This window comes from Eurosta solidaginis, chromosome 1 (genome assembly GCF_040869045.1).
Source record: "Eurosta solidaginis isolate ZX-2024a chromosome 1, ASM4086904v1, whole genome shotgun sequence".
NCBI classification, from domain to species: domain Eukaryota; kingdom Metazoa; phylum Arthropoda; class Insecta; order Diptera; family Tephritidae; genus Eurosta; species Eurosta solidaginis.
The window spans coordinates 296,394,011-296,421,412 of NC_090319.1; the positions used below are offsets into that span (position 1 = coordinate 296,394,011).

General features: G+C 34.1%; 1 protein-coding gene across 2 annotated transcripts in view; it reads right to left on the minus strand.

Annotated features, from left to right (window-relative positions):
* Gycbeta100B (guanylate cyclase soluble subunit beta-1-like) overlaps positions 1-27,402 on the minus strand; it is a 522,131-nt gene that overhangs the window by 145,582 nt on the left and 349,147 nt on the right. For both annotated transcript variants that reach the window (XM_067761157.1, XM_067761156.1), the window contains exons 9-11: positions 25,028-25,139; positions 19,052-19,211; positions 14,238-14,320 (exon numbers count right to left, since the gene is read on the minus strand). In XM_067761157.1, the coding sequence (XP_067617258.1) occupies positions 14,238-14,320; positions 19,052-19,211; positions 25,028-25,139 (355 nt within the window). The remainder of the gene's footprint in view (positions 1-14,237; positions 14,321-19,051; positions 19,212-25,027; positions 25,140-27,402) is intronic.

Consider the following 27,402-nt stretch of genomic DNA (forward strand, 5'->3'; position numbering starts at 1 on the left):
AATGATTGTGAATTGCTTGGCAAACCATTTTCAATTGGCCACTTGTGGCGAATGAATTGGGTGGTGAATAGCTGTGAGGCAGCCGCAGGCATCAATAAACCCATAAACAAATACTAGCTTTGTGAATTTTCATTTTACGAATTGTTGTAAGTGGAAAGCAAATATTTAATTTTTTTCGAATAGTTTTATTCCAATGAGTCTCAAAACAATTGAAGTTTTGTTTGACACGAGTTAGAAAAACAGCGGTAACAACAACTGGTTTTTGTTATTTCCCTGGAGTGGTGCACTGAGCAAAAGCCAAATTGATTTGCAATTTTTGAAAATATCAAAACGTAATACATAGATGGCCTTATTTTAGCAAGCTACGAAAAATTCAATCTACGCGTATTATACAATATATGTTTATGAGTTATCGGTTTGTTATCGGCGTGTTATCGAAGAGGTATAGACGATTTAGCTATTTGCCGTGGAATAGTTTTAAATTATTATATACACCAAATGCTGTCGATGACTTATCCAAAAAAATTGATTTGTTACGAAAAATATACCGATTGGCTATCGAAAAATTGTCCATTTGTTATCGAAAAGCTATCGATTTATTTCGAAAAAACATAAATTTTTTATCGAAAAATTATCGATTTAGTGCTGAAAAAACATCGATTTGTATTCGAAAAGTATGGAAAAATCTTGATTTGTTATAGAAAAAATATCGATTTGCTGTCGAAAAGTTGTCAATTTATTTTGGGAAAAATGTCAATTTGTTATTGAAAAGCTATAGATTTGTTAAGAATTAATATCGACTTTTTACCGAAAAGTTATCGATTTGTTGTCGATCAAATATCGATTTGCTGTTGAAAAGTTATCAATTTGCAATCGGCGAACTTTGATTTGAGATCAGATTTTAGACAAAAGTTATTGATTTGTTATCGAAAAACTATTGGGTTTTTACTGATGAGATGATCCCTGGAGTGTTCGAGAAGAGTTTCGCAGAGGTTTTATGATACTGTTCGTGATGCAGATGGTGAGTATCGAACCAGGTATAATGAAGAGTTCAATGAGCCTTGCGCAAATATTAACACAGTGCATCCAAAAAGGATCAAAAGCTTTTCTTGCAAGGTCTTCTTAGGAAGATGGATGACAACGCAAATTTTTCGATAACTAGTCGATGACATTTCGATAACAAATCGGTATGTTTTCGAAAAATTATAGATTTTCTATAGGGCATATAATCCAAAGAAATCGATTTGTTACAGATAAAATATCGATTTGTTACGAAAAATTTACCGATGTGCTATCGAAAAAATGTCCATTTGTTACCGAAAAGCTTAAGATTTGTTTCAAAAACCATCAATTTTTTATCGAGAAATTATCGATTTCCTGTCGAAAAAATAACGATTTGTTTTCGAAAAGTTATGGATTTTCTATTAGGCTTATTATCCAAAAAATATCGATTTGTTAAGGAAAAAATATCGATTGGCTGTCGAAAAGTTGTCAATTTATTTTGGGAAAAATGTAAATTTGCTATTGAAAAGCTATAGATGTGTTACGTAATAATATCGACTTTTTATCAAAAAGCTATCGATTTCTTTCGAAATAATACCGATTTTTTATCGAAAAGTTATCGATTCGCTATCGGAAGGATTTGAGGTCAGATTGTAGACAAAAGTTATTAATTTTTTATCGAAAAAATATCGGTTTGTTACTGATGAGGTGATCCCTGGAGTATTCAAGAAGAGTTTTGCGGACGTTTTATGATGCTATTCACTGAGCCTTGCGCAAATATTAACACAGTGAATCCAAAAAATCTTTGCTTGCAAGGTCTTCTTAGGAAGATGGACGACAACGCAAATTTTTCGATAACAAATCGATGACTTTTCGACAGTATACCGATAACGCGTCCATAATTATTTTATTTGTGAATAATAACTCTTCAAAAATAGGTGCTATCGAAAACAATGACATGTCTATATCAAACCAATAAAAATCCGATAACAAAAACAGACCGATAGCTTTTCGTATTCATAAATAAATTTTTCCTAACCCAGCGGAATTATTCCAAAATAGGTCCTAAATGATACCGAAATATTCTCTATCCTTATCCCGAAATCACTTTAGAATGATCCCAAGTTGATTCCATAGCGATTTTAAAAGTAGCACTGAAGTGATACCGAAATACTCCTTAGTACTATTCGAAAATGTTCTGAAAATAAAACCAAAAATGTTCTGAAAATAAAACCTACAAAAGTACTAAATAAATTCAAAATAAAATCGAGATGATCTCAAAAGAGCTCCGGAATGATTGCACTATTACAAAGAAAAAGTCACGAAATGATTCCAAATAATCCACGAGCAGGCCAGCAATGATTTTGAAATGGTCCTGAAAATAGTACAAACATTACCACAAAACTATACTTTCGTGAAGAAATGTAATTTCCCTGGCTTAACCTTTGAAGAGTAAAAACTATTTGCATTTGTTACTGATACTATGCTAAATAATCTCGAAAACGCTGTCGAAAAAAATTTCGAAATACGTCCAAATTATATGAAAATTTTATTTGAAATTCTAGGAATTTTTTTTGGGAACGAGGTTTTGTAGCTGAATCTATTTTAGTCTAAACAAGTAAGGAAATCCAAGTTCGGGTGAAACCGAACATTACATACCCGGCTGTACACTTGAAATGCTGCCGTTGTTTGGTTGTGCGCTTAATAGTGTTACAAGGCTAAAAAAGGCGATCTAACCGATTTATTCCATTTTTAACAGAAATATTTCATGCTATAAGGAAAATATGTGTACCCAATTGCTTAGACAAGAAAGGGGCGATGCAACTCCCATTATAAAAATTTTAGTGTTTTCCAATTTAATGTTATAATTCAATTTAGAAAGTAAAATTCTAATGATACGAAGCTCTGTTTCGCTAATTATAGCTTATTATTTTCGTCTACGACCCTTTTAAAAATCGTTTATACAAAAGTGGGCGTGGTATTTAACTGATCTCGTCCGTTTTCTCTAGAAATATTTCTTGCTAAAGGGAAAATTTGTGTACCCAATTTTATTACGATCCGTTAATTTTTCTTCGAGTATTGGCTCCAGAGACATAGAAAATTGCTTAAACATAAAAAGGGCGGTGCCACGCCAATTTTTTGAAATGTGAAGTTTTTCTATTTATTGTTATAAATACACTTGGGAAATGAAATACCATAAAGATCTTTTTTGCAAAGATATAGCTTACTTTATTCGTCTACGACCCTTTTAGAAATCTTTTACATAACAGTGGTCGTGGTCCTTAACCGATTTCGTTAATTTTTTCTTCAAAGCATTCCGTATAGTAATGTAGAAAGGCAACCTCTTTGCCAAATTTTGTTACGATAGATTAAAGATTTTTGATTTATGATTAATAATATTTGTAAAATTGATTTTATCAGAAGCGGGCGGTGCCACGCCCATTTAAAATTTTTTTTTTTCAAATTTTTAGCAAGAGTCTCAATCAACATCAGTCCACATGTCAAATTTCAACATTCTAGGTGTATTATTTATAAAATAATCAGGTCTTTTGTATTTTCCAAAATGTTATATATATAAAAAGTGGGCGTGGTTATAATGCAATTTCTCTCATTTTCAATGCCTCTCTATTCTGGGTCCAGATAAGCTCGTGTACCAAATTTGGTGAAGATATCTCAATATTTACTCAAGTTAACGCGTTAACGGACAGACGGACGGACATGTCTCAATCAAATTTTATTTCGATGCTGATGATTTTGATATATACAAGTCTATATCTTTCTCGATTCCTTTATGCCTGTACAACAAACCGTTATCTAATAAAAGTTATAATACTCTGTGTACAAGTACAGCTGGGTATAAAAAACACAAGCTGTTGGTCTCTCAAAACTCGATATGATTTTTGACAATTTTTTTTTGAGTTTTGTTTCATATTTTCTCTCAAATAAACAAAAAATTGTTGAGTATTTGTATGGAGTAAAATCCATAACTCCCATCAGGAAAAAAAAAATTGTCAAAAAATTAAACCGAATTGTGGGCTAAGATTGATTGGGCTTTAAAACTGCTTACTCAAAAAAGTTCTGAAAATTCTAAATATAAGTTCAAAATTATCGTAAAATTTTCTCTAATTTTCGAATTTACAAAAAAACTTGTTTGATATCGGTTTGCATAGTCTCAGCTACAAAATCTATTTAAGTGTCTTCTTTAAATCTTTAAATATCGCAAATAAAAGAGGAAGAATTCTAGTGGCGAAGATTGTAAAAAACTAACCTCTGCTATTTTTCGTTCGTTGCTGTGGTATTATGTTATTTGACCTTGTGGTTAAGAGACATCTGTGTGTTTGCCTTCTTCTTAATAAACACTGTGGGTAGAGCCGGATAAAGCTCATCTACCAAAGCGCTCAATGCAGTAATAACATTGTGATCCGTGTTATAAATTCTGACAGTGATTGAGAAAAGCTCATTAAACAAAAATCTTTTAGATCTACGGTTTCAATGAAGTTTATAAGGTATCTATTATCATTATAAACGGTTAAAATGGTTTTTGCGGTAGCCTCTCTCAACCTAACAAAGAAATGAAAATATTGAGGGAAATGATACATAAAAAAGATTATATATAACTATGTGTGTAACCATATAAAAGCTTGAATAAGCAGATGGGCAACTTAACTTACTCCTGGAGAATGCTGATTAATTTTTGTTTAATTATTTGACCCGAATATTCAATTTTAACTCAGTTTTTAATATTGTTTATTTACATAATGACAAATATGTAAGAATTTTTATTTTCATTTTTGTTTTTGGTTTTCAAAGTTATTGATATTCAACATCTCTTTTAATTTATCTATATCTTTTATGAAAACACGGATGTACCAACAATTTTAAATATGAATTTTGAGTCATTAAGACGAACGATTAGGGAGCTAAGTCTGGACACGGTTGGTGTTAAGAAAGTATTACAAAATAGACTCATCCTACTCTTGTGGCCTTCAATAAGTAGATACAGAATTAGATGATGACCAAGGGTCAAATACCTCTGTTTATGAGGATGATATAGAAGAAAGCTTAACTCACTTTAAAGTAAAAGACTATATAAGGCTTTTCGTATAATTGAAAAGGACTTTGATTGATGAATTTGGTGCAAAATTTTGTTCATCAGATACTCATAATAATTTGCGTAATAGGAAAAAGAAATATAGTGAAACACTTAGGGAATATCTCTATACTTTAATGGAATTTGCCAAGCCGTTATGTTTGGATGATAAAAGTATAATCACTTATTTTATAGTAGGTATTCCAGACACGAAAGTGAATAGATTTTTCTTTGTAGCAGGCTAAACCAATCAGTGATCTGAAAGATCAAATTAATGTATACAAAAAAATATGTGTAAAGCCAGCTGATTAGAGCTCACAGAGTATATTAATTTTGTTCGCATAACGGTAATCCGTAACGGCATAAACTAATCGAGATAGATATAGACTTCTATATATCAAAATGATCTGGTCGAAAAAAAATTCATTTAGCCATGTCCGTCCGTCCGTCCGTCTGTCCGTAAACACGATAACTTGAGTAAATTTTGAAGTATCCTAATGAAATTTGGTATGTAAGTTCCCGGGCACTCATCTCAGATTTCTATTTAAAATGACGAAATCGGACTATAACCACGACCACTTTTTCGATATCGAAAATTTTGAAAAACAGAAAAAGTTGAATAATTCATTACCAAAGACGCCTAAGGCTATGAAACTTTGTAGGTGGTTTGACCTTATGACGCAAAATAGAAGATTAGTAAAATTTTAGGCAATGGGCATGGTACCGCCCACTTTTAAAAGATGGTAATTTAAAAGTTTTGCAAGCTGTAATTTGGCAGTTAAAAAAAATTAAAAGTAAAATTTTAACAAAAAATTTAATATTTTTACAGTATATAAGTAAACTAGCAGAACCGTCAAACGTTCTTCTGCCCTAAATTTGGTCTATTTCCATACATTTTAATAAGCTTTTTCCGTCTAATTCTGCCCCCCACCCCCTCTCCCACCCTCCTCTCTTTTTCTTAATCCTTTTATTCACTCCTCCCTCCGTATTTTCGCTTCATCTATCTCTATGTTCGTCTCTCTCTATCTCTTTCTCAGTCTCCTTCTCTCTTTTCTCTTCTCTAATGTTTTTCCCATCCTTCTCATCCCTTATTGCCAGGCAAATCGAATAGGACGTATGTAAATAGTTATGTGGGTATTATTAATTAATGTCTTTATTTCGGCTTCGCATGCACATTTATCATCCTAGTGTTACCCTGATGCACGTTTTGGCCTATATCTCGAGACCCTTCACAAATAGGTATGAAAACTACCCTGTACTAAAGCACTCATCAACAGCTTTCATTTGTTATCCATATTCTATAAACACATTCTAGGGGTAACCGCGTCCACGTTTTCGCTTATATCTCGAGACCCTAGTTACCAGCGGGTACGAAAAATACCCCGTACCAAAGTAGTCATAAACAGCTTACATTCGATACCCATATTGTACAAACATATCCCAGGATTACCCAGGTCCACGTTTTCATCTCAAGACCCTATCCAGAACGGGATAAAAATTATCCTATGTCTGTCTCCTGGTTCTAAGCTACCCCTCCACCCATTTTCAGCCAAATATGTTCATCCGTTACTTCGTCTTCAATCACTCTTTATCTAGTAAAAAAAAGCGCATCAAAATCGGATGCGTATTTTTAAAGGTTTAAGCATTCAAAGGGACATAGGGACAGAAAAAGCGACTTTGTTTTATACTATGTAGTGATGTACGTCCATACATACCTATAAACCTACGCCCGCAGTTAAATAACGCAGCGAATACTATATATGTACGTATGTATGTGTCGCATCAAGCCTCACTCAAAAGCAATTAGCGCGGAGAGTTCACAGCGAACAAACACACATACGCATTTTTTGATAAAAATGTTACTTTTGTTTAAACAATTTGGCTGATATAAGAAAGGAATCAAGTTTTTTTTTTGATGCAGATCGAAGGTAAATATTTCAAAGTTTTATGAGTTATAGCTGTGTAACAAAAATTTTATGATTTTTGACTACATTTTGGCAATTTGCCACGCCCCTATAATATATATCTTCAAATTATATTAATTGTACCATCTCACGTAGCTAAGCTTTCAAATGCAAAAACCGTTTTAAAATCGGAGCAATCTGTGTGAAGTTATGTGCATACATGGCATTTAGCGACTTTATTTTATAAGATTTATAGATATAGATAGATAGATTATGTCAACCTTCGAATGCAGTAATGATATGGTGCAACAAAATACAAAAATAAAAGAAAATTTCAGAAGGGGCGTGGTTCCGCTCTTTTTCATTTAATTGGTTTAGAATACTTTTAATACCATAAGTCGAACAAAAATTTACCAATCCTTGTGAAATTTGGTAAGGGCATAGGTTCTGTGAAAATGGGTGAAATCGGTTGAAGCCACGCCTATTTTTAATGCACAGTCGACCGTCTGTCATTCCGCTCGTACGTTAACACGATAAATTAAGCAAAATTCGATATATCTTTACTAAACTTAGTTCACCTACTTATCTGAACTCACTTTATCTTGGTATTAAAAATGAGCGAAATCCGACTATGACCACGGCCACTTTTTCGATATCGAAAATTTCGAAAAATGATAAAAAATCCCATAATTCTATATCAGATATGAAGAAATGGAAGAAAAATGGTGAATGGATTGGTTTTTTGACGCAAAATATAACTTTAGAAAAAAATTTATCAGACCAATTCTAAATATTCTCGCGGAATTTTGTTCTCGCGGAGAAACAATAATTGGGGAACAGGAATTTCGAATTTTCGAAGTCAGCTGTTTTGTCAATTGAAATTTCGTTGCACATTTCTTATTTTGTTTAAAAGATTGAAAAGTTTAATTATTGTTGCAAATTTGTTGGAAATTAAGAAATAAAATATAAACAATGCACAGTATTAATTGCATTTCATGTGGTATTCACTGAAATTAGTAATGAATTGGTGCCACAGCAACATCAACAGCGGAACATAAGAAGAAGACGGCTGCATAACACAAATCTGCCGGAGTTGCCTGCTTTCGTTCAGCAAAGCAATTTTCTGGCGGCCAAGTTGAGTTGAATTCCTACTTCTTCATATGCCAAAATCTATTTAAGCCTTATTAAAAAATCCTTGCACAATTTCTGGATGGCTGCATCAAATATGTATACCAAGAGCTCTACCGTAGCTTATGATATACTTTTCGACTTAAAATAAATATTGTGGTTGTTGTTGTTGTTGTTGTATTAACAGTGAGAATATTGGGGTAGAATGTAAATACATATTTTAGCACAAGTTTGTACAAATAAGTGTTCTTTCTTAAAAGAACCAATTTCCTTTAACTATTTTGATGCATTCCCTTTAATTTAACTAGTGAAAGAACTCCTATGAAATGGTAGAGAAATCTCCCTCTCCCTCACATTCATAATACCTACTTTTCTCCCATAACCGGTTTCCGCTTTTTCGAACATTGTTCAGAATAGGAGGAAAGGGAGAAGTGAAAAAACTCACAAGGAATTTTTATTTAGAATTGGGCTGTATAACTAACTATAGGTGTGTGACACCTACCATATTAAGTAGAATAAAATGAAAAAGTTCTGCAGGGCGTAATCAAAAGCCATTGGAATCATGGCGGGAATATTCGTCGTATTACATATATATAAATGAATTAGCTGTACCCGACAGATGATAATGTGGGTCACCATGGTCCACATTTTGGTCGATATCTCGAAAATGCCTACACATATACCACTAGAGACCACTCCCTTTTAAAACCCCCATTAATAGCATGAATTTGATACCCGTATGGTACAAACACATTCTAGAGTCACCCCTGGTCCACCTATATGTCGATATCTCGAAAAGATCCTATAGAACTAAGGCCCACTCACTTCCTTTTAAAATATTCATGAACACATTTCATTTGATACCCATATAGTACAAGCGCATTCTAGAGCCCACCCCTGGTCCTTCTTTATGGTGATATCTCGAAAAGGCATCCAAATAGAGAACTAAGGCCCACTCCCTTTTAAAATACACGTTACCACCTTTATTTTGAAACCTATGTCGTACAAACACATTGCAGAGTCACCCCTGGTCCACCTTTATGGCGATATATTGAAAGGCGTCCACCAATAGAACTAAAGCCCACTCCATTTTAAAATACTCATTACCACCTTTCAGTTGATACGCATATTGTACAAAGACATTCTAGAGTCACCTCTGGTCCTCCTTTATAGCGATATCTCGAAAAGGCCCTATAGAACTAAGGCCCACTTCCTTTTAAAATATTCATGAACACATTTCATTTGATACCCATATTGTACAAAGACATTTTAGGGTCACCTCTGGTCCTCCTTTATGGCGATATCTCGAAAAAGCATCCACCTATAGAAGTAAAGCCCACGCCCTTTTAAAATACTCATTGCCACCTTTCAGTTGATACCCATATCGTACAAAGATATTTTAGAGTCACCTCTGGTCCTCCTTTATGGCGATATCTCGAAAAAGCGTCCACCTATAGAACTAAAGCCCACTCCCTTTTAAAATACTCATTACCACCTTTCAGTTGTTACCCATATTGTACAAAGACATTTTAGGGTCACCTCTGGTCCTCCTTTATGGCGATATCTCGAAAAAGCGTCCACCTATATAAGTAAAGCCCACGCCCTTTTAAAATACTCATTACCACCTTTCAGTTGATACCCATATTGTACAAAGACATTTTAGGGTCACCTCTGGTCCTCCTTTATGGCGATATCTCGAAAAAGCGTCCACCTATAGAAGTAAAGCCCACGCCCTTTTCAAATACTCATTACCACCTTTCAGTTGATACGCACATTGTAAAAAGACATTCTAGAGTCACCTCTGGTCCTCCTTTATGGCGATATCTCGAAAAAGCGTCCACCTATAGAACTAAAGCCCACTCCCTTTTAAAATACTCATTACCACCTTTCAGTTGTCACCCATATTGTACAAAGACATTTTAGGGCACCTCTGGTCCTCCTTTATGGCGATATCTCGAAAAAGCGTCCACCTATAGAAGTAAAGCCCACGCCCTTTTAAAATACTCATTACCACCTTTCAGTTGATACGCATATTGTAAAAAGACATTCTAGAGTCACCTCTGGTCCTCCTTTATGGCGATATCTCGAAAAAGCGCCCACCTGTAGAACTAAAGCCCACTCCCTTTTAAAATACTCATTACCAACTTTCAGTTGATACCCTTATCGTACAAAGATATTTTAGAGTCACCTCTGGTCCTCCTTTATGGCGATATCTCGAAAAAGCGTCCACCTATAGAACTAAAGCCCACTCCCTTTTAAAATACTCATTGCCACCTTTCAGTTGATACCCTAATCGTACAAGCACATTCTAGAGTCACCTCTGGTTCTCCTTTATGACGATATCTCGAAAAAGCGTCCACCTATAGAACTAAAGCCCACTCCCTTTTAAAATACTCATTACCACCTTTCAGTTGATACCCTAATCGTACAAGCACATTCTAGAGTCACCTCTGGTTCTCCTTTATGGCGATATCTCGAAAAAGCCTCCACCTATAGAATTAAGGCCCACTTCCTTTTAAAATACTCATGAACACATTTAATTTGATACTCATATCGTGCAAACACATTCTAGAGCCACCCTTGGTCGTACTTTATGGCGATTTCGCTAAAAGGCGTCCTCCTATAGAACTAAAGCCCACTCCATTTTAAAATACTCATTACCACCTTTCAGTTGATACCCTAATCGTACAAGCACATTCTAGAGTCACCTCTGGTTCTCCTTTATGACGATATCTCGAAAAAGCTTCCACTTATAGAAGTAAAGCCCACGCCCTTTTAAAATACTCATTACCACCTTTCAGTTGATACGCATATTGTACAAAGACATTTTAGGGTCACCTCTGGTCCTCCTTTATGGCGATATCTCGAAAAAGCGTCCACCCATAGAACTAAAGCCCACTCTCTTTTAAAATACTCATTGCCACCTTTCAGTTGATACCCTAATCGTACAAGCACATTCTAGAGTCACCTCTGGTTCTCCTTTATGACGATATCTCCAAAAGGCGTCCACCTGTAGAACTAAGGCCCACTTCCTTTTAAAATACTCATGAACACATTGAATTTGATACTCATATCGTGCAAACACATTCTAGAGCCACCCTTGGTCGTACTTTATGGCGATTTCGCTAAAAGGCGTCCTCCTATAGAACTAAAGCCCACTCCATTTTAAAATACTCATTACCACCTTTCAGTTGATACCCTAATCGTACAAGCACATTCTAGAGTCACCTCTGGTTCTCCTTTATGACGATATCTCGAAAAAGCTTCCACTTATAGAAGTAAAGCCCACGCCCTTTTAAAATACTCATTACCACCTTTCAGTTGATACGCATATTGTACAAAGACATTTTAGGGTCACCTCTGGTCCTCCTTTATGGCGATATCTCGAAAAAGCGTCCACCCATAGAACTAAAGCCCACTCTCTTTTAAAATACTCATTGCCACCTTTCAGTTGATACCCTAATCGTACAAGCACATTCTAGAGTCACCTCTGGTTCTCCTTTATGACGATATCTCCAAAAGGCGTCCACCTGTAGAACTAAGGCCCACTTCCTTTTAAAATACTCATGAACACATTGAATTTGATACTCATATCGTGCAAACACATTCTAGTGTCACCCTAGGCTCATTTTTCTAAATGGCGATTTTCCCTTATTTTGTCTAAAAAGCTTTCAGCTGAGTATGTAATGTTCGGTTACACCCGAACTTGGTCGCGAATACAGAGCAACAGGTTTGAAGACTGGTTTAAAATGTGGAACAAAATCGGCTTATAGCAAAAGGAACTAGCACAAAGATCAAGCGGCAAAAAAATCTGAACGCACACTCGTTTATTTTGCTCAGTTAAAATGATTCCTGAGCGCATAGTCTGAGAGTGCTTGCCAATTTCAAAATAGTTTGAATAGTATTGGCTTCTTAAGATTATGATTATCTTTACTTATTGCATATAATTTTTTCATAATTGGAACTACTTCTTTCTATTGAAATACGACCAAATTGTTTCCCGCTACCGACTAGAGTAAACTATATATTGTTCCAAGCTCACATAAAATACGACCATTTAAAAGAGTCTTTATGCAAACACTTTCTTCCTGCTCATGTTCATACACACAGCTTTTTATATACATTTATAAAGATACAAGTTAGCTTATAGTCATACATATGTATGTATGTATGCTGTTGAAATAAAAAGAGTCAAGTCCTTAGGCGCTCTATGCCACATTGCGGTCTATAAAGTTTGTATGTAAAACATTTGCAAGAAATATAGAGCGTATTAAGTAAGTTTATAGTTGGCTATGTGTGGCGAGCTTAATTTCATTTGTAAACATCACAAAAGATTAAATTAACTTAGTTTGTTGATAGTTAGAGAGTATTTTGGTGAAGAAAATAACTGTGTGTAATAATATGAATATACATAAATTTTCATCAAAATTACTCTTTCTCCAAAAAGTAAAGTATGGGCCTGAGAACTGCTGCAAACACATAACAAGGGAGTGAGTGCGATGCATGTCTCCCGTGATATAACAGAAATACGTAACTCTTACTTACGCGCTTTTGTCGTGCTATGGATGTTCGGAATCCCCAGGAAAAAATCTATTAGGGACTTCAACCCGTTTTTTTCTACCTCATTTCCAAGTAACTAAACTCAAACCAAATTAAAACACTTAAAATGTATGAAAACCTTAAATGGGTGCACGACAAAAGCAAATCACTTTTCAAGAATCTACGTTATTGCTGCTCATATTGCACTTTTGGTCAAAAAAGCGCCATAGACAAATCCTCCAATATTCTTAGAAGCTCCACTAAAAAATTTATTGCCCAATCAGTGATGGGCTCTGAATTATATATGCTTGATAAAGCACAAAAATTAAAATGTATAAAAAAAATTGAGTTTTATAATTTCATAGAACTTAAGACCAAGTTACGTGGTTTTGTTGTGACATGAAAAATTATTTTATATGAAATCCTAAAAAAATGTCATTTTCTAGGCGCGTAAATTTACATTTTAATCAAACCTAGGAATCAAAAAGGTTAGCCCCTCATACATAAAAAACTCTACAGTTTAAGCTATCCAAAAAGATAAACATTAGACTGGGGCTGACCTAATCATGTGAAAACGACTTCATAGCTTAAAAGGACATTAAACGGAAATGTGGAGCTTCTCAAAGACAAAATAATGACATATCAATTTTAAAAATCGGGCGTCAAATAACCAAGTTACAATGAAAAAACATTTTCGGCTGTATTCCGAAGGATCAAAAAAAATTTTTCCGAAACCCTCTCAAAATAATCTTCAAATTTAGGGGCGGATATTAGCAACTTTTTTTTTTTGTATGGGGACCAACCCAGTCTAATAAAAATCTTTGAAATAGATTGATATTTGACGGACATTTACTAGAGACGGCGATCCCGGGATCGCGCTTTTTTTTAAATACCAAATATTGTTTAAAACAGCATTTTTGTATTGATTTAAATAACTCAAAATTAGTCTATACATATCCCCTTTTTAAGAGAAAAACAATTAATAAACCGGGAGACAAAAAAAAAAAAAAAAAAGCAAAAACAAAAAGTATCTCGGGGAGGGATCTGTGCAAATGATTTCTAAAATTTTTTACTGCAGGAACCTCTAATTTTTAAGTCGATCGGGTTGTCGACATATAAGTGGCATATATTTCGAGAAACCAGAAACAAGTCTAAAGTCGTAGTAAGACAGTACCGGCACTTCAGGTTTATGCGATTTCACAGCGGGTTTACCTTTCGGCAGTGATTAAGCAAATACTCTAAGGGTATTTCTGCCACGAAAAACTGATCAGTGAGAATTTATCTGCCTTGCAGTTGCTGAAAAATTAAAAAGGAGCACGATGCAAATTGGAAGTGAAGCGTGGCCCAAATCCCCTATCGGGAAATCGTACCAAGTTCTTTTTTTTAGTTTACCTGCAATTACCAGTCCTACTCTTAAAAATCAATTTCGAGTTTATAAAATATCATTTACTACAAGGTCTTTCACAGGAGTCATTTGTGCTAAGTGGTCTCGGGATTCCAGCTGCTTGTACCAATACAAACATGAAGAACTGCATTACAACCGTTCTTAGTAAATTTGTGGGATAAATACTTACTTCGTTAAATCATCCAAATTCATCACGCTGGGATAGCATTGAAATAAGATACGATCTGACTCAGGTATGTACATCATTTGACCCTAAAATTATAGCGAAATGTATCAGTCAAAATGGGGCTTATAATTTTTTTTCAGTCAAATTAAGATACATAGATTTAGGAAATCAGGCAAGGACTCATTATTTATTCTTTTTCTTAAAAAGGGACATATCGAATCTTTCAACTAAACATGAACACATAATTTTATTGAATAGTCAGAGTTTTTGCGTGCAAGTAAATTAATTTGAAGCTAAGTACCACCGTTGAATATGCGTAACGGATTGACGGACTTCGAACAAATCTTAAAGGAGATGAGTTCATAAACACTTCAAAACTATTTAAAGGATAATTTCAAAACTATTTCAGTGCATTTTTGAGGAAACTTAAGATATAACTTTGAGAAATCTTCAGAATCATTTTGAGATTTTTCGAAACCATAACGGGAGAGTCACGGTATCATTTCAAGATCACTTCGGGACATTTTCAAGACTATTTTGTTACCAATTTATAATGATCTCAGTATCACTTTGAAGTTATTTTCGTCATCATTTCGAGACAACTTCCAAATGATTTGCAAACTGTTTCGGAAATTTTGGAACATTTTTGGCATTGTTTTGGTTTCAATTCGGTCCTGTTTTTGGAATAGTTTCAAGACTATCGCGAAAGCATTTGAGGACTGTTCCAGGATCACTTTGGGATTATTTTTGAAATAATTTTGAAACGTTTTTGGGACCAGTTTCCACCACTAGCGGCTCTGAGAAAATATAATAAATATACATGTAAATGAGCAGACGCGACTTAGGTTGTTCTGTCCTCACTTTGGTTTATCTACATAAGTTTTAATAAGCCTTTACCTTTTAATCTCTTTAATCTCGTCTTTCGTTACACTTCCCCCTTTTTATTTTCCTCTGTGTTTTTTTTAATTATTCTCCATCCCTTAATCCTAGTTTTAGTCTCAGTCCGAAGCTGAACAAAAAATTGTGTCTAAAAAAATGAAGGAGTAGACCACTTTCACCATTTAGGGATTCTCATGTCTACGCAATATAATCAAAACTAAGTTTCATGCGTATCGGTCGAGCCGTTTCGAAGGAGTTCAGCCACAAACAATGGACACGAAAATTTTATATATAAGATATATATTGACATTTATTTAGTTTGGGGTGGAATGCGCCCGAAAACAATCAATGTATTATGATCCAAAAAATATTCCTGAGTGATCCTAAAACTATTCCAGATTATTCCAAAAAAGTATTGAAATGATTCGGAAGTTTTATCGAAATGGTAAGTAGAAATAGTCTGAAAATTGTTATAACAATCTTAAAACAATTTCGAAATGATTCAAAAAATAGTTCCAGAAACTATCAGTATCATTTCAGGATCACTTCAGGACTATTTCAAGACTACTTTGCAACCAATTTCGGAGTTATTTTAGGTATCATTTCGGGACAGCTTCCGAATAATTTCAAAAATTTTCGGAAATTTTGGTACATTTTTGGCATTGTTCGAATTTCAATTCGGTTTGTATTTGAAATAGTTTCAAGACTATATTAGTTCCGAAAACTTTCCCGAAATAGTCTCTAAAATATTAAAAAGCTATCAAGAAACCATAGTTAAAATAAATCTTTATTGGTTACAAAATTGTCTTGAAGTAGTTGCGAAAATTGTTCCGAAATACTTAAATGATCACGTAACTCTCTCTTGTAGTTGTCCCAAAGTAATATATAAAATAATCCAGAGGTGATCCTGAACTTGTTACAAATTGGTCCCTAAATAGTATCGAAATGATTTCAAAACAAATCCAGAGGTGATTTTAGTAACAAGCCAAAAATGACTTCGAAGTAGTCTTGAAATCATTCAGAAGCTAATCCCGAAGTGATCCTATAACAATTTTAAAATGGGTTCGAAATAGACGCGAAATGATTTTGGAAAATAATCTCGAAATGATCCTAAAATTGTTCCTAATTGTGATATTGAAATTCCCACAAAATAGCACCGAAATATTTTTTTAATAACTGTTAAAATGATCCTGAAGTCATGTCGGAATGTTCACGAAATATACCCAAAATGGTTCAAGAAAATACGATGCAAATCCATCCTCTTCAAAATTTGATCGACGCCCATTAATCTGCGTCGCGTGGACAAAAGTGACAATTAGCTCCATATTAGTTGATATGTAAACGCCTCCATCTCTTCCTCCGTTTACTCAATGAATGGATATGTGCTAAGCGAGATGCAGATGGAATTATTACTGCTTTTATTCAGGAGACCGAAAATATAAGCCTGACTTGAAAATACCGCTACAACATTGTATTTGTTTCATAAATAGCGATTCATTGCAAAATAGTACGATTAATAATCAATAATTATTAATATGTTTTGAACAGAATATTAAATGAGCAATTAACAAGATTCGGATATATAGTTTTTAAAGTAAACATTTGATTCTATTTCTTTACGGTTTAGTTCACTTGAGCCTAAAATTAAATTTATAGTATTAATTCCAATAACGTCGATAGCCAATAAAATTGTTAATCAACAACCGAGCTAACCTTTGAAATTTCCTGCTCATTACATCCATTATTATAGTCAAGGACGAACATGCAACCAGAGTATTGTGATTCCAATCGACATAATCGAGAAATGAACCACACAATATTCCATTTTCGTGGCTTTGTATTGTACACATTAAATTTTGGGAAATGCGTTGCATAGCAAAAGGGATGTGTTTATTTGGTGATACCGGAATTAGTGAAATGTAAAACATACATATATAAAATGTAAAAATACAAATCTATTTCGAAGAGTTGTTGAAAGGCCAAAACCGCATACCGAACAAGTAGCTGCATTGTTGTGTATAGGCTAAGAATTAGTACTGGTTTAAGATTTTTATTAGAAGCGTTGGTAGAGTTTAATTAATCTACAAATAATTGAAGCTGATGGGATTTTTTTTCATAAAATTGCTCTTAGCCTTTGCTATAATGTAATCTTTATGCTTAAAAAATTTTTTTTTTATTATTACTTCAAGTCTGTGGTTACGGAACTTTATGCATGTAAAAGAATGCTGGGTAGGACGTGGGGTTTATCGCTCTCTCTCTAGTTAGGTATTTAGAGCGATTGTAAAACCTATCCCACACTATGGAGTAGTTGTTTGGTGGACAGCCATACAAAAAAGGACCTTTCTCAAAAAATTAGAGGTATTATGTAGGCTATGAATGCTAAGCATTAGGGGAGCCCTGAAAACAATTCCGATGACTGCTTTGTATGCTACATAACGTTAACAGCTACAACAAAGCAAAGTCCCTTGGGACAGCTTTAACGCAGACTATACGTATAGTAGCATCATTAAATACAGGACGAACTGACTACCTGATTCCATATCTGCGCTCCGAAAGTACTCTTGAAACCAATGCTTTCAAAGTAGTGAAAAGATTGGGGTCTGCGTTATTCTGTGCTGATCCAGAAATAAAGGATAAACCGATGCGATAAATATCTTAAAATTACTTTCTCATTGGTTAGGTGTTCCTTTGCTGAGAGCCAGTCAATAATAAAAGCGTGGATTGCATAAGAAACTACCAGCTTTAATTTAAAAAGTAAATAATTTAAATATTTTAAATAAACAATGACATTCTGATAACTGTCGCGATTATGAGTCTTTTAAAGGTTTTTTCCTCGAGAAAGAGATTCGAGCTTTCACTACAGCAAATGATTTCGTTCGCTCTGGAGGCTCAGTCCTTACAGTCGGCACTTCCTTAGGCGGGATTTACACGGTATTTCACGTCTTTAAAGTAGAGGAAATTCCGAAGATTTAACTCAGCCAAAGCACAACAAACGTGGCTGGATACCAGCATTTCTGCGATACCAAGATCACTTGACAAAACTGCAATGAAAGTGTGCAGATCTAGAGCAGATACCTTAAGGCGTTTAGCAGTATGCACCGGGCCACATGCACGCATGTCTCTGAAAGTTTTGGAACTTCAGTTTTTGACCTTTCATTTTATTCTTATTTGTTTTTTCCGAACTACATGTCAATTTATTTTAGTTTATATCATATTTTATTTCCAAAATGTTAAGGCGACTTGTAAATTTTTAAAGATGTTAATTTTTAATAAGTTAATAGCCTTGAATATTTGTAAATTGTTAGATTTATTGAGCTAAAAGGCTTCAAAATGAATAAAACTTATTTTTTTGTTTATATTTATTTACAATTTATTTGGTCGATCATACATATCCATATGTTCCTGATGATGACTTCAGATTGAAGTTGAAATATCGACCATATAAATTATAAATTAATATAAACAAAAAAATAAGTTTTATTCATCTTGAAGCCTTTTAGCTCAATAAATCTAACAATTTAAAGATGTTAATTTAATAGGTTGAATAAACAATTTTTCTATTCCAACCCACTCAGACAGCAATACCCGGACCAAAAATTTCATATATACATTTTGATCCCGATTGGAGATGTGTCGGCATCCCAGTTCAAACCACCCTACAAAGACTCAATGTAAGTAAATATTAAAATTTTAGCTTTAAAAAAGCTGGGACTTCCCATAATCGTTTCCAATTAGGACCTAAATTTATAAGTGATATTTTTGACTGGACAAAATTTGTCTTAATATACATATATTAATATGGCTACACCATAAGCCAACGAGTTCAATAACGGACCTGTAAAACGGTGTAATATGTAGGATGCTAGGTTACCATAGAAACATTATGCTGTTCAACCAGCGATGTAGATAACATCACTTGCATCATATGCAAAACTTACCTTTAATCGCAAATATCGCTCGTGTTTACCCATTGCACCTTGACGTGTTTGCAGTACGTAAATTGTATTGATGTGTGACAAAATGTTTTCAAAAGTCAACTGTAAATGTGGACGTATGGCTTCCAGTACTTCCAATATTGAACAATTTTCCACGGCAACTCTACAACAGCATGAGAAAAAAATTAACCTTTAAAATAAAAAGCTTTAATAAAAAGTACAAACAGAATTTTCTGCAATGAGACTGAAGCCAATGAAATAATTAATTTTTATAATTGAGTCGCGGTTAATTAGATGAAATTGAGAATAATACAGGACTAACAAAAACAAATTGTATATAAAAAATTGTATATAACAATTGAAATGTGCTTTTTTTGAATTTGTGTGACTCGTAATGCGATATTAATAACTGTGCTGGTGTTTATTTATATCCCTGCATCCCTGCAGGAGCTGTGTAAAGCTTACCAATATTATATAGCATTTTCAACCAAACGAGACTTTTTTCCTCAAACCATTTTTATACTCAGTTGAGCAGAGCTCACAGAGTATATTAACTTTGATTGCATAACGGTTGGTTGTACAGGTATAAAGGAATCGAGATAGATATAGACTTCCATATATCAAAATCATCAGTATCGAAAAAAAATTTGATTGAGAAAGATGGATAAAGCGATGAAACTTGGTAGGTGAGTTGAACTTATGGCGCAGAATATAAAATTAGTAAAGTTTTGGACAATAAGTGTGGCACCGCCCACTTTTAAAAGAAAGTAATTTAGAAGTTTCGCAAGCTGTAATTTGGCAGTCGTTGAAGATATCATGATCAAATTTGGCGGGAACATTACTCCTATTACTATATGTATGCACAATAAAAATTAGGAAAATCGGAGAACGACCACGCCCAAAGTCAAGTTTAAAAAAAAAAGTTTATATCTTTACAGTATATGTCAACATTCAACTCCAGTAATGATATTGTGCAACATAATACAAAACTAAAAGATATTTCAAAATGGGCGAGGCTCCGCCCTTTTTAATTTAATTTGTCTAGAATACTTTTAATGCCATAAGTCGAACAACAATTTACCAGTCTTTCTGAAATTGGTAGGCATAGATTCTATGACGGTAACTCTTTTCTGTGAAAATGGGCGAAATCGGTTGAAGCCACGCCCAGTTTTTATACACAGTCGTCCGTCTGTCCTTCCGCTCGGCCATTAACACGATAGCTTGAGCAAAAATCGACATATCTTTACTGAACTTAGTTCACGTACTTATCTGAACTCACTTTATCTTGGTATAAAAAATGAACGAAATCCGACTATGACCTTGCCCACTTTTTCGAAATCGAAAATTACTAAAAATGAAAAAATGCCATAATTCTATACCAAATACGAAAAAAGGGATGAAACATGGTAATTTGATTGGTTTATTGACGCAAAAAATAACTTTAGAAAAAACTTTGTAAAATGGGTGTGACACCTACTATATTAAGTAGAAGAAAATGAAAAAGTTCTGTAGGGCGAAATCAAAAGCCCTTGGAATCTTGGCAGGAATACTGTTCGTGGTATTATATATATAAATAAATTAGCGGTGCCCGACAGATGATGTTCTGGGTCACCCTGGTCCACATTTTGGTCGATATCTCGGAAACGCCTTCACATATACAACTACCACCACCCCTTTTAAAACTCTCATTAATACCTTTAGTTTGATACCCATATCGTACAAACACATTCCAGGGCTACCCTACGTTCATTTTCCTACATGGTGATTTTCTCTTATTTTGTCTCCAAAGCTCTCAACTGAGTATGTAATGTTCGGTTACACCCGAACTTAGCCTTCCTTACTTGTTAGCTTTGCGATTTGTTTCAAAGCTATACTAAAGAAATTGCCAATATATTTATGTTTATCCTCCTCTTATAATATTTATATTTGGTAATATTGTCATTAAACCGACATGTAGTCGGCGTTCAAGCAAAAGGCACTAAGTCCATTTAAGTTATTTTAAGTTAATGACAGCAAACATTCGCAAAAATGAGCAATTTCGAGAGAAAACCTCACTACGTCTATTTCAACATGTAAAGCTGGTTGAATGCTTAGGAATTAATCATCAAGTCGCATAGGAACTTTTTTGTGACAAGCGTAAGTCATTGAATAATTTTGGACCTAGTGATTTTGCCCAGAAGGATGACGATTTATTCATGATTAACCTTGTTGCATTCAGGTACTGGTATCCAATATCCACTTGTTCGGTGCGAGTTTAAGCTTCAGTCAAGTTGAGCTTAGTTTACTCCTACCACACAAAATGGTATAGTTGAACTTTAGTCAACTTTAGCCGTTGTTTGAACTTTCACTGGATATCAATGTCTGTATTTCTTACTGAAAGCTTAAAATGTGACGACTGTCAAAGTTAGTCTGAGTTGAAACATAATATTTTGGATGATATAATATCATGATATTTGGCATATCTTTACTAACTTTTCAATGCAAACCCTGCAATTTTTCTTCCAAAAATATCATGAGTTTCAGGTCTAAGTATAATAAGAATCAGGCAAAATAACTGTTGCAATAAATATTGAAAGTGCTATAACTTCTTTGTTTATTTTAATATTTAATTTTTATGCTATTTGACCTATTGTGGGTTCCAGTAAGAAATAAAAATTTGGTAATTATTCCACTGTTGCGGCCCTACGTTTCGCTAGCCGTCCTAGCTTCTTCAGGGGCGAAGTCTATTTATTTTCAACAATAAAACATAAGAAATAATTACATTAGTAATAATACAATTACAAAAAGAAAAAGAAAAAATATCATGTGAGTGATGTTAATTTTTGTTTACGTGTATACATGTATGTGCGTCCTTTTTGTAACTTAATTAGTATTAGCTTAGCTAAAATTGTTGTTTTGTGACACTTTATTGTTGTTGAATTTCAAAAATTGTGACAAAAAAACTAATGTAATTATTTCTTATGTTTTATTGTTGAAAATAAATAGACTTCGCCCCTGAAGAAGCTAGGACGGCTAGCGAAACGTAGGGCCGCAACAGTGGAATAATTACCAAATTTTTATTTCTTACTGGAACCCACAATAGGTCAAATAGCCTAAAAACAAAATATTAAAATTTATTAAAATTGACCGGAATAACCCTAATTCTTTGTTTATTATTTTAGTAATATGGTTTCAGAGCAAAATTTTCTTGAATTTTCAAGTACTTTCCTTTGGTAAGGAAAAAACATACATTAAGAGGGGAGGGTTAAACTTTGTTAGCTGACCTAATCATGTGAAAACGACTTCATAGCTTAAAAGGACATCAAACGGCCAAAATAATGATATACCAATTTTAAAAATCGGACGTCAAATAACCAAGTTACAACGAAAAAACCTTTTTGGCTGTATTTCGAAGGATCAAAAAAAATTAAAAAAAAATTTTCCGAAACCCTCTCAACATAATCTTCAAATTTAGGGGCGGACATTAGCAACTTTTTTTTCGACCCAGTCTAGGCTACATTCTATTATCGAAAAGAAAACCAAAAACATTTGAAGAGCAAAATATAGTCACTCTGATTCTATTATTCTCTGCAATAGAACTTTCAGCGGCCTGTGGCTAAAATTTCCATTTGGACCGTTCGAGACAGATTCAGCAGGCCGTGGTACAAACGTGTCGTGTTGTTGTGCCATCCAGCATAAGCAAAGAAACAATGTTGCACATTCCACTTGCCAAATATTCAAACCCCGAATGAGCCAATGTATCAGTTTCTTACTCTCAGTTGGCCTAAAAAGGATTTGAAAATGCCCGTTTTAACGAGCCTTTTGGTTGCGATTGGATTATTGTGCATCGAAAAACCCTTAACTAAGGGTGAGGTTTTGGTTCATCACACAAATCACTGTTATAAGGTGTATTGGCGAAATATTCGCCAAATTCTACCCATTTTTTTAGGTTCTGCTGCTGAAGGTCTGAAACATGCACCAAATTGCTTAACCCATTAAGCCCGCACGTTGCGGCTTCCTTTCAAATGATATTGCTGCCTGAAACTGTAGATACAACTAGTGACACAGAAATTGTGGACAGCTGCTTTCATATCAAGCAGAGAAAATTCCTGGGAAAGTTGCTTGTGCAGTGGAAATACTTTGCTTGTTCAATGACGACAATGATCGAATCGAAGGAAACCAACTTGGACAGTCGGCTCCTGAGCAAATCATCATGGAGTAAGTTGACTCTTTAACTGAATATTACGGGACCTTTTTTGCAAAATTTGGTAAGTACATATATAATAAAAATAGTGACGCTATGTGTAACCGCCTCAATTTTCGAAACACTAAATTCTTACGAGCTATTTATTGATGACAAATTGATTGACTTAATAATTACGCAATCATTTTCGAATGATAAAAAAAGTTAAAATGGCAAATAGCTTTTAAGATTACTACACTCAGAGAAAAACGCGTTCTAAAACGAACGAAATAAGTTCAAAATTAAGAACATTCTTTGACAAAAGTCTGTTAAGTACGTTTTTTCGTAACTCGTGAACGATGGGCTTGTTTTAAGAACGGTTTTTCCAAGCACACCGTTCGTATTTTATGATCAGTTTGGTATTGATGTGTGAATCTTCTGTGCTCATTTCAAGCACTACTTGGGCTTGATTTAAGATCTTTCGTTCTCACGCTTTGAGAACGATTTGTGGTTGATTTAACATTTTTCGGTCTCAATTCAAGAACGGTTTGTGCTTGATCTTTGGGTGGCAAGGGGGGTGGGGAGAGGCAAATTTTTCCAATTGGTACTCATTTATTTTTTTTTTTATTAATAATAATTTTTTTGTCATTAATAAAAATATTAATAACAAAAAAATATTATTAAAGTCCAAAAATTGAAAAAACGCATAATATGCATTTTGTTATGGCTTTCTCTTAGTGAGAAATTTTTTTTTTATTGATGTAATATGAATATATACTTAAAACATTTCATAACAAGTTTTAGAATTACCTGTGCCTATGTCCTATGTGAATCGAACTGAGCGAAAAATACGAGTTAAAAAAATATACCATAAAAAAAATCGTTTTAAAAAACTTCAGAGTTTGAGGGTGTTCGAACTCGCGCCACACAATCGCAATCGCAACATCATAGCCGCTGGGCCACTGCGAATGCTTGGTAGCTTGTGCCAAATATTGTATTTAACATTGTAGTGCGCACGAATTGTACCGTTTCTTTTTTCTTGGGTTTAATTTAAGAACATCGTCCTCATTAATAGAACATTTGTTCATTAATTAAGACTAGCCGTTCTCTTTTCAAGAAAATGGTGTCAGTTCAAGAACAAGGTTGTTGTTTTAAGAACAAGTTGTTTGTTTTTCAAGAACAAAAGAGTAAGAACATGAAAACTTTGAATTGAGTCCGGTGGTGCTGGATTTTAGAATAAAAATATAAAACCGTTCGGAATCAATACCAGTATTGAAATAAAAAGTTTATATTTCAGTCGCGATATATTTTTTGCGTGAAAAATTATGCTTGATTTAATCCAAATAACCAAATACTGCATTCAATATTTTTGTCTACTTTGCTGATTCCCATTTGGACTAGTTAGAGACATGTCAATTTGTTTATATAAACATCGCAGCGGGGTTGTGTATGAAAATGATCAATAATTTTAAAATTTTTTTATGTATTTTATATAAAATAAAATACTTTAATTTTCAATTTTTAAAAATCAATACTTAATATAAATAAATAATAAAATATAGTATATAAAATATACATTTAATAAACAATAAAATTTAAATAAAATATAAAATTTATTATTTACAATTTTATATTTTATTTAAATTTTATTGTTTATTAAATGTAAATTTTATATACTATATTTTATTATTTATTTATATTAAGTATTTATTTTTAAAAATTGAAAATTAAATTATTTTATTTTATATAAAATAAATAAAAAAATATTAAAATTATTGTTTTTTTTTTTGTTTTATTTATTCATTGTTAATATTTACCTTGGTATGACGCGCGAAACAGATTTGCCAGCCTGCACAATTTTCATCTGTCGGTCGAACATTAAATGGAATGGGAAAACTTTGCAAAATGTGGCGGGCGAGATGAGTGGAGCTGCATATATCACGGTTGAGTAGAAATGAATAAAAGAGAGATATATAATGAAATGTTATTACTATATATTGAATGTTCAATTAAAAGTACTTTTACAAAGATACAAATGCACAATGACATACGAGTTTAAAACAAAAATTTTTTTGTGCAATTTGTGGTTCATAGCAATCATGATGCGTTTCGTTTCATACATTTTTTTGGATATGTTATTGAGCATATAACTTTATATAAAAAATGTTTAGGTTTACTTGTCGGACGGTGCATTCGGCTTTTGGAATATAGCAGCAGTGTGGAATATTGCAGCCGTCGAAGGGAGTGGGACATGCAAAATATAAAAACGAAATTCTGTAATAAATAATAACGAGCCGAACCCGTGCGTATCTTGCGCAACCAATATAGAAGTGTCTTATCAAATATCAAAAGAAACCAACTGTTCTATCAATCAATTAAAACTTACAGCTTGCGCTGCCATCTGGCGTGTGGTGGCAACTGCCGGTAATGTAGTTCAAATATTCACAATAGTGCCATAGCACAAACATATTTCTTAGTGTGCTCACAATCGTTTATTTTTAACAAATTATTTTAATAAAATATAGCTAAACAAAAGCATTACGACAAAAATTGCCCAAAGCTCGCTAATAGCCCGAATCTCCAACTTTACAACCAAAACTTTATTTATAGATTTGGATTCCAAATAAGAGCGAAAAAGGGACCCGTACATAAAAATAGCAATTAGAAATAATAATTAACTTAAATTAAGATATTGTATTGAAATAGCATGCACCCTTTTTTGTTTCACAAGAGACCGGTCAAAGTGGTTCAGGAACCACTCCATTTTTTTACACCACCGTGGTGTGATGGTAGCGTGCTCCGCCTACCACACCGGATGCCCTGGGTTCAACAACTACAGAGCTCTAATAATCCGAGGTCCATCCCACGATTAAGGGGTAAATTATGTTTAATGCGATTAGTCATTTTTTCTCGCGTGAGCCAAAGTTTGTTTGATATGAAACCAGTCTTGCACTTCAGTGAGTGACATCAAAACTTAGTCCCTTTGTGATTATGTTGTGGGGAACGCGATTGTGGGTAGCATAAATGCAAAGTATCACGGCGCTGTACATAATTAGGCCACAAGGAACGCCTTGTTTTCAGAATTTGTTGGTTTCTGGTAGCTTCGCGGAGTAGTTCCTATACTTATGGAGCGGTTGTTGTTGCTTAATGTTATTTGGCAAAACCTTGAAAGCATTGCAGTGAATTCAAATTCAGATCCAACAACATACAGGCAACTCCCCTTTGGGTACTCATAAACTTCAATCGAATGAGCTTGGGTTTCAGCAATTTCACATCTCGATGGAAATACGTTGGTTCCCGGTGTGTAGCTATTTTTTAGCCAATAAATTGCTTTTCTCAATTAAATAACTTTAGTCGAATGTCGAAACAGCTCTTGATTCTGCAGGGATTTGGGCATCAGTTTAGTTTTCTTCTGCTTCTTATTGTTGTAGTGATAAAGACATTCCCCAAGGATTTTGAACACTGTTGTCGATATTAATGCTCTTTTGACGCATATGAACAGCGCATGTTCCGTTCTTTTGTAACATTAAGGTACTAGCTCGTTCATCTTGGGACCGATTTGATATGACTACTGCAAACTTTTTCGATAATCCTTCCACACTCCTTTGTAAGGAAATTTAGATCACCAGAGCCTCGGATGCTAAATATGTGTATGGTATATTCATACTTGTAATAGCGTTCTCTCTCGCTTGAGTACTATTGAAGGGAACCTATATATTTCGATTGGCGGCCACCGTGGTGTAATGGTAGCGTGCTCCGCCTACCACACCATATGCCCCAGGTTCACACCCCGGGCAAAGCAACATCAAAATTTTAGAAATAAGGTTTTAGAAGAAAATTTTTCTAAGCGGGGTCGCCCCTCGGCAGTGTTGGGCAAGCGCTCCGGGTGTATTCCTGCCATGAAAAGCTCTCAGTGAAAACTCATCTGCCTTGCAGATGCCGTTCGGAGTCGGCATAACACATGTAGGTCCCGTCCGGCCAATTTGTAGGGAAAATCAAGATCAGCACGGTGCAAATTGGAAGAGAAGCTCGGCCTTAGATCTCTTCAAAGGTTATTGCGCCTTACATTTATTTTTTTATTTTTTTTTTATATATTTCGATGCTCAACCTTTTAAAAATCCCTATCGGGCTCATAATCGCCTTCCCTATCAACTGGGTTTTTAACAGGCTATCAATGCTCTTTTGAAACTTT